At 43.9% G+C, this 8,583-nt stretch overlaps 2 protein-coding genes across 2 annotated transcripts in view; both read left to right on the top strand.

The window, feature by feature from the left end:
• Positions 1–4,267, top strand: part of LOC123090007 (ubiquitin C-terminal hydrolase 12) — a 22,632-nt gene extending 18,365 nt beyond the window's left edge. The window contains exons 9-13 of the mRNA XM_044511504.1: positions 3,181–3,265; positions 3,369–3,473; positions 3,579–3,683; positions 3,792–3,896; positions 3,996–4,267. Of these exons, the coding sequence (XP_044367439.1) occupies positions 3,181–3,265; positions 3,369–3,473; positions 3,579–3,683; positions 3,792–3,896; positions 3,996–4,267 (672 nt within the window). The remainder of the gene's footprint in view (positions 1–3,180; positions 3,266–3,368; positions 3,474–3,578; positions 3,684–3,791; positions 3,897–3,995) is intronic.
• A 43-nt stretch (positions 4,268–4,310) lies between these two features.
• LOC123091310 (U-box domain-containing protein 57-like) lies at positions 4,311–5,492 on the top strand. The gene is made up of 2 exons (XM_044512786.1): positions 4,311–5,010; positions 5,153–5,492. The coding sequence occupies exons 1-2, from the start codon at positions 4,357–4,359 to the stop codon at positions 5,369–5,371; spliced, it is 873 nt and encodes a 290-aa protein (XP_044368721.1). The 5' UTR covers positions 4,311–4,356; the 3' UTR covers positions 5,372–5,492.
• The last annotated feature ends 3,091 nt before the right edge of the window (positions 5,493–8,583 follow it).

Raw genomic sequence — 8,583 nt, 5'->3', positions numbered from 1 at the left:
GTCCCCACTGGCTGCACGTCGGCTCCCGCACCGCCACCTCGCACCCCTGTCGACCTGCTCGCCCGCGACGGCCGCGCCCCGTGCCCCTCCCGGCGAGCCCCGTCACCGCTCCCGTTGTTGCTTCGGCATCGCTTCGGCCTCCGGCGGCCGCCCGTGCATCACCGCGGCCCCCGCCCCGTTCCGCGCCTCGCCGGCAACCACCCCGGCGCCAGCCACAACGCCCACACACCAGCGCCCATTCGGGCTAGCGCCCGCGCGCCCGTTAACCCACCTTGTGTGGCCCCTAGGGCCAATGACATGGGGGCCCCAGCCCCAGAACGTTTTTTTAAAGGAATTGAAAAAAAATAAAAAAATAGATGAATAGATAATGAAAATAATTAATTAATTAATCAATTAACTAATTAATTAACTTAATTAAATCTGATTAAATTAACCAAATAAGATTAATTAACCTAATGATTAGTTAACCTAATTAACTACTATTAATTAGCTAATTAATTAGTATGACAGTGGGGCCCACCCACTAATTAATTTTGATTAGATTAATTAAACTGTTTAAATAAAATGTGTCACTGACCAGTGGGACCCACTGGTCAGGTTGACCAAGTCAACTCTGTTGACTGCTGATGTCAGCACGACATCATGCTGATGTCATTAATTCATTTTCAGATTAATTAATTAATTAAATTCTAGAAATTAATAAAATCTTTAGAAAATCATATCTTTTAATCCGTAACTCGGATGCGAATACTTTCTACATGAAAGTTGCTCAGAACGATGAGACGAATTCGGATATGCAGCCCGTTCGTCCGCCACGCGTCCCTAGCATAGTGAACCTGCAACATTTCACCTCCGGTTCATCTGTCCGAAAACACGGAACCCGGGAATACTTTCCCGGATGTTTTTCCCCCTTCACCGGTATCACCTACTACCGCCTTAGGGCACACCGAACATCGCGTATTGCCTTGTTATATTTTGTGATGCTTTGTTTGCTCTGTATTCATTATTTCTTCCCCCTCTTCTCTCCGGTAGACTACGAGACCGACGCTGCTGCTGACCAGTTCGACTACGGAGTTGACGACCCCTCTCTCTTGCCAGAGCAACCAGGCAAGCCCCCCCTTTGATCACCAAATATCGCCTACTCTTCTCTATACTGCTTGCATTAGAGTAGTGTAGCATGTTACTGCTTTCCGTTAATCCTATTCTGATGCATAGCCTGTCATTGCTGCTACAGTCATTGATACCTTACCCGTAATCCTAAATGCTTAGTATAGGATGCTAGTGTTCCATCAGTGGCCCTACACTCTTGTCCGTCTGCCATGCTATACTACTGGGCTGTGATCACTTCGGGAGGTGATCACGGGCATATACTATATACTTTACACTGTTATATTACTGGTGATACTGCTTGGAGATGGGGGCTGAAGGGGCAGGTGGCTCCATCCAGGTAGTGGTGGGCCTGAGTTCCCGACGGCCCCCGACTGTTACTTTGTGGCGGAGCGACAGGGCAGGTTGAGACCACCTAGGAGACAGGTGGGCCTGGCCTTGTTCGGCATTCGCGGATACTTAACACGCTTAACGAGATCTTGGTATTTGATCTGAGTCTGGCTACGAGCCTATACGCACTAACCATCTACGTGGGAGTAGTTATGGGTATCCCGACGTCGTGGTATCAGCCGAAGCACTTCAGACGTCAGCGACGGAGCGGCGCGCGCCGGATTGGAACGTAAGCCTGCTCTTGTATTAAGGGGGCTAGTTCTGCTTTCGGCCGCGTACGCAACGTGCAGGTGTGCTATGGGCGATGGGCCCAGACCCCTGTGCGCTTAGGTTTAGACCGGCGTGCTGGCCTCTCTGTTTTGCCTAGGTGGGGCTGCGACGTGTTGATCTTCCGAGGCCGAGCATGACCCAGGAAAGTGTGTCCGGCCAAATGGGATCGAGCGTGTTGGGCTATGTGGTGCACCCCTGCAGGGAAGTTAATCTATTCGAATAGCCGTGATCTTCGGTAACAGGACGACTTGGAGTTGTACCTTGACCTTATGACAACTAGAACCGGATACTTAATAAAACACACCCTTCCAAGTGCCAGATACAACCGGTGGTCGCTCTCCCTCAGGGATACGAGGGGAGGATCGCCGGGTAGGATATGCTATGCGATGCTACTTGGAGGACTTCGACCTACCCTCTTCTGCCTATTGCAAGACGGAGGCTGCCAGAAGCGTAGTCTTCGACAGGATTAGCTATCCCCCTCTTATTCTGGCATTCTGCAGTTCAGTCCACTGATATGGCCTCTTTACACATATACCCATGCATATGTAGTGTAGTTCCTTGCTTGCGAGTACTTTGGATGAGTACTCACGGTTGCTTTCTCCCCCCTTTTTCCCCCTTTCCTTTCTTTCTGGTTGTCGCAACCAGATGCTGGAGTCCAGGAGCCGGGAGCCAGCGTCGACGACGACTACTACATTGGAGGTGCCTACTGCTGCGTGCAGGCTGACGACGACGACCTGGAGTAGTTTAGGAGGATCCCAGGCAGGAGGCCTGCGCCTCTTTCGATCTGTATCCCAGTTTGTGCTAGCCTTCTTAAGGCAAACTTGTTTAACTTATGTCTGTACTTAGATATTGTTGCTTCCGCTGACTCGTCTATGATCGAGCACTTGTATTCGAGCCCTCGAGGCCCCTGGCTTGTATTATGATGCTTGTATGACTTATTTATGTTTTAGAGTTGTGTTGTGATATCTTCCCGTGAGTCCCTGATCTTGATCGTACACATTTGCGTGCATGATTAGTGTACGATTAAATCGGGGGCGTCGCATATCCCTACTATCATATTCAGTCGTAAGAATATAAGTTAAACAATTCAAATATTATATGTAAGAATTTTCAAATTTGAGAGTTTAATCTATTATTCCTTGGTATTAAAAGAAATTTTGTTCCTTGGTTTGTTTTTTGTTTTTCTTAATTCTTACTGTCCAGATTGGCTTCAGGTGACCAAGTAACACACCATTCTTTTAGTAGTGGGAGAGAAAACCTAAGTCAAGGCTCTTTGTAATCTGGTAGAAAAGACATACATTTTGTTGTTCTTGATTTTATGATGCTATTTATTATGTACTTCCCTTTATGTATAATTCTTGTACTTTGTAGTTTAAACCACTGAGAAAACATTGTTAATGTAACGACATGTAGAAAGAAGGAAGGAACATATGTGCGCTAGAAGAGGAGATTGTTGAATTCAGACGTCTTTCTGATCTTAATATAGCGGGAAAATTTGGTAGATCAACTTCGCGAGAACTTCTTTTGTCTTGTTTTACATTCCAATTGATGGAAGATATCAATTGCTACAGCAATATGTAACATACCATTATATAATGCAGAATGTACTCAGTTGAGACATGAACGAGACAATGCAATGCGACAGGTGGACGAGTTTCGGGGTCAGAATGATTTAGTTCACCTTCAAATAGAAGAGGCAAAAAAAGGTGGATGAATAATTGCGAAAATTCATCTTGTCTTGCTTTTCATTCTTTCCTTTCCAAAATATAGCTTGGTAGCAGCAGTAAGTAATCTTCATATATATAATGCAGAGTGTAACCAGTTGAGACATGAAAGAGACAATGCAATGCGACAGGTGGACGAGTTTCAGGGTCAGAATGATTTAGTTCGCCTTCAAATAGAAGAGGCAAAAAAAGGTGGATGAATAATTGCGAAAATTTATCTTGTCTTGCTTTTCATTCTTTCCTTTCCAAAAATATAGCTTGGTAGCAGCAGTAAGTAATCTTCATATATTTAATGCACAGAGTGTGACCAGTTGAGACATGAACGAGACAATGCAGTGCGACAGATAGATGCATTACTGACTCAGAATACTGTGGGTCGCATTCAAATAGAAGAGGCAAAAATGGGTATATCAACTGCGAAAACCTCTCGCCTTTCTTTTCATTCTTCAGTTGCTCTAAAACATAAATTGGTAGCTGCAATATAACCTGCATTTGTAAATGCAGAATGTGGTCAGTTAAAGCATGAACGAGATAGTGCAGCTCGACAGGTGGATGAATTACGGGATAGGAACTCTCAATTTATTCTCGAGTTCCGCCTTACATGTTTGGAACAAGCAACAGAGCATTTCAAGGATCTGTGCAAGATGGAGGACACTGAATATGGATGTGTGTATAAAGGCATTATAAACAACACTATGGTAGCAATCAAGCTATCCAAATCCGAGAGTTTGTTTCAACAAGAGGTAGCCTTCGCCTGTTGTGATAGTGGTACTTAGCTTTGATTCTGTGATTTAACATGAGAGTAATGCAGATCTCTGTTCTTCGTCAAGGAGGGAGACATGCAAACATTGTCACCTTCGTTGGAATGTGCTCTGAAGCTTCGGCTCTTGTGTATGAGTGGTTACCTAAGGGAAACCTTGAAGACCGAATTGTGTGTGCCGATGGCACTCCACCTCTATCATGGCACAACCGTACACAGATCATTGGTGAGGTTTGCTGCGCACTACTCTTCCTTCATTCACACAAGCCTAATGCTTCGGTCCACGGTGATCTCCGGCCTTGCAACATCCTCATCGGTGCCAACTACAGAAGCAAGCTCTACAACTTTGGTATGTCCACCTTATGTCTCCAGCCTGGCAGCTGTCCACCAAACCTAACAGCAAGGCTTCCATACATGGATCCGGAGTTCCTCACCATTGGGGACCTCACGCCCCTTTCTGATGTCTACTCACTGGGTGTTGTTATCCTTCGCCTTTTGACTGGAATGCCCCCTTTGGCTATCGCAAAGAAAGTGAAAGAAGCATTTCAAAGTGATAACCTGCACTTGCTGATAGATAAATCAGCCGGGGACTGGCCTTACACACAAGCCAAGCAGTTAGCACTCCTTGGCCTCAGGTGTGTGGAAATGACGAGGGAAAAGCGGCCTGATCTGACTGAGGTTTGGACCGTTGTTGAGGCCCTGGTCAGAAAGCCTCCTGCACCCTCATGCCCTGCCCACTTCATTTGTCCAATCCTCCAGGTAAATAACCTTTTGTTAGCATTTGTGATAATCTGGAGTCTGGACACATGTTTCTGAAACTTCTATACGTGCGTACAAGTTATCAACATTCCCCCTTTCTTTCTAAATCATGATGTTTGTGTGGTGAATTTCTATATTTCAGGAGATCATGAACGATCCACAAATGGCATCTGATGGATTCACCTATGAAGCGGAAGCCATAAGACGCTGGCTTGATGGCGGGAGCAATAGGTCTCCGATGACGAACTTGGCACTTCCAAATCGTGCTCTCATCCCTAATCGCGCCCTCCGTTCTTCCATCCAGGAGTACCTTCAGGCATCAGTAGCCTTGGCAGTCAGGTCCCTGAACCTCAATCTATGATGATGCTCTGGATATGATTTTCTGCACAGTATCTTGTAAATGTCGTGGCCACTTTCTGTAGCGAATTTGCATTTTAGGCGGAACAAGGGAATTTGTTTGGGAAACGGGAGGCATGATGTGCAACTAATTTTTTACTCCCTCCGAAATAGGAGGGGGTAATAGATTATGGCAGAAGAAACTGAAAGATTTAGAAGTTGAAATAGTAACTTTAATTGTGAGTGGGGCGTTTTGGAGCTCAGCCTTCATGGAGGCCGGAATTTTTGAAAATAATCTGAATTCAAACTTTTCAGTTTCAAAAAAAATCTGAAAAAAAAAATGTACAAGTAAACAAGGATGTGATGTGTATGTGTGTAAAAATTGCAGGATGAAATACCTTTAAATGTGATCTGTGCAAAAAAGACAAATTCATGGAGTTTGTGAATGAATAGTGCGTCTACTAAAAATCCTCATATTTGTTTTTCTTTTGTGTATCACTCATTTTTAATGTATTTTGAGCTGAAAATTTACACACTTGTGCATCATGTCTCTAAGTATAGGTGTATTTTTTCAAAAAAAAAATGAAATGTGGAAATTTGAATTTTGATCATTTGAAATTCGGCCTCCATGGAGGCCGAGCTCCATTGGGCATTTTTTTGATCACATCATTAACAAAATGCATTTTTTTATTATGAGTATGTCAATTGAATCATTTTTTCATCTTTATGGTCAAACTCTGTTTGCATGCATACGTTTTATTTCCCCTCTGTAGGGCAAAAGCCTTCCTCTCCTCGATCTTCGTCCGGCGATGGGATTTGCCTGACCTGGTGCCTCGGCTCCGGCTATTAGATAGGTTGGAGTTTTTTGTCCTCGAAGGAGTGACGCCTGTTTGAGTCAGTCTTTCGGACTCCGATCCTCCTAAAGTTCATCTGTCGGGATAGATTAGATGGAGCTCCGGCGTAGATTTTTACCAGGTCCTTAAGGGCACGTGCACGGAGACTTTTCAGCTGTCATCAACAAGGTCAGGCTCGCTCTGGTATGGGAGCAATGACAACAGACCGTTCTGACGGCGACAGTGGTCATTCGATGGTCCAAGGACCTCAATGTAATTTTTTATTATGTTTTGGATGTTTTGTACTTCTGGTAAACTTTATAACATATCTAAGTCCTTTTAAAAAAACTTTTTTCTGCATGCAAAACATATATACATTTGTAGTTCAGAGTGCAGTCTTCTTGGATTCTTAAGAATATAAAAATGTAGGAACAACAAAAACGTAGGATTGGAATGTTATGCACACTCGAATCCTACAGAATTTGAGTTTGTTTGATTACATTGCAAGAAAAGCAGAGGGTTTTTCTTCAAAAAGGTTGAAGTGGATGTTAGATTTTCTACGTAATGTAGTAGAAAGGGTTACTTAGGATTTATTTTATAGGATCCAATTCTATGAACCAATCGACCAACATGAAAATGGGTATGTGTTCTAATCCTTCAAAAAAAAACTCTAAAATCCGTTTGAACCAAAGAGGCGCTTAAGGTATTTTTTATTCTCATGATAGGAAAATACATGAACATGATTATCATTGCATAGGAATGTGAAAAAACACGAAAAATATAGAATAGTATGTTTGATTTGCAAGAATAAGAAAATCACAAGAATTGTAAAAGGTGTGGTCAAATTAAGGTTAAAACACATGCAATGGTGAGATGAATTTATTATTGTGCTACCTATTGTCTTTGCCTCGTTTCTTGCAAATAGGAATGTAAGGAGTTTTGAGCCATTGCAAGGGCTTCTTTCATTCGAAGGAATTGCATGGGGTTTTGGAGGGTTTGAACTATTAGGAATTTTTCCTATGTTAGGCCCTTTGATTGATAGGAGTAGAATCCTTAGGAACTCCTTGCACTTTTTTGGGAGATGTGGAGGGGATGTAGGTGTGGATGGTACTAGTTCTAGGTTTAGGTTTAGATTGCCTACGGGGCGAATGAAGTCATGGCATTGGTTGTTGTTATGTCGTGCGGGAGATGGTCATGGGTGTCCACGAGTGACACCATCTGGCGGCTGGGGCTCTTTCCGCTCGTCGTCCATGAAGAACCATCGGCGTGGAAGAGGAGTATGGTGACACCCCCTCCTCCCCAAATAAGCTCGGGGTTGCTAGATCTGGTGTATCAGAAGTATACTTGCCCCTTTCTTCGTCGTCGTGTATAAGGGAAACTAAATATGGGACCTTACTCTGTCGGTATGAATCTGGTGCTCGATGGATCTTGAAGATAGTTCTTTTGTTCGTCATGCTATCTTTAGTCTCTACTTCGACCTCAGCAGATGGGACTGAAGATCAAAGCGACAAAAGTTTCCAGCCACCTATTTGAACCTCCATAGTGAGGCCATGTGTTCCTTGACCTACATCGGTAAGGTCTTTGTCGAAGACTATGGCCAAAGTGGCTTTGGTGAGGTCGATGGTTGGGCACTGACCACATTACAATCGGAATATTATCTTTGCGGTTCTCTGTGCAATAATGGAGGAGTGTGTTGTATTTCTACCTTTTTGGATCCTCTTTTAAGTATTGTAACCTGTTTGCATTAATATACCTGCTTACAGGATCATCCCATATTGATGCCCTTTGAGACCTAGTTTGATAGCAAAAGGTTCCTTTACTTTTTTCCCAAGGAGTGACCCTGGATATCGAAACCACGAGAGGATTTGCACTATGACAAAGAGTCAACCAAGGAAGTTATTGTAGGGCAGTCTGGTGCACATAGCTCCCGCTTGCGGAGGCTCTAGGAAAGGGTCCGGCCACTTTGGGTCCCTACATTTCTGCACGAGGCTGTTTCCAGGAATCGAATCCATGACCTCATGGTCACAAGTCAACAGCTTTACCGCTGCGCCAAGGCTCCCCTTCCAAGGAAGTTATTGTCCTCGAATTAAATTTTAGTTTTTTAACCGGACCTTTAACAACCTTTTTGGATGTAAATAATGATTTGGAAATAGGAATGGGTATGAGGTCTTACTCTCACAACCTTGTACTTGTGCATGGAATCTCATCTTGATAATAAACATCCTGGAAGACACCAGTTACGACGTGCTCACAACACGATGAAGTGGAGGATGTTTCCAAAGTATGTCACGACCAGTCACACCTGCATCCGGAGTCAGTTGTCCAATCGATGGCCATTACCGTGGCACGGAGTTACCTTGGTTATTAAGAATTACTTCACTCACAAATATTGACTACACCTCAT

Source organism: Triticum aestivum, chromosome 4B (assembly GCF_018294505.1).
Source record: "Triticum aestivum cultivar Chinese Spring chromosome 4B, IWGSC CS RefSeq v2.1, whole genome shotgun sequence".
Taxonomy (NCBI): domain Eukaryota; kingdom Viridiplantae; phylum Streptophyta; class Magnoliopsida; order Poales; family Poaceae; genus Triticum; species Triticum aestivum.
This window is presented reverse-complemented; position numbering and strand designations above follow the sequence as displayed.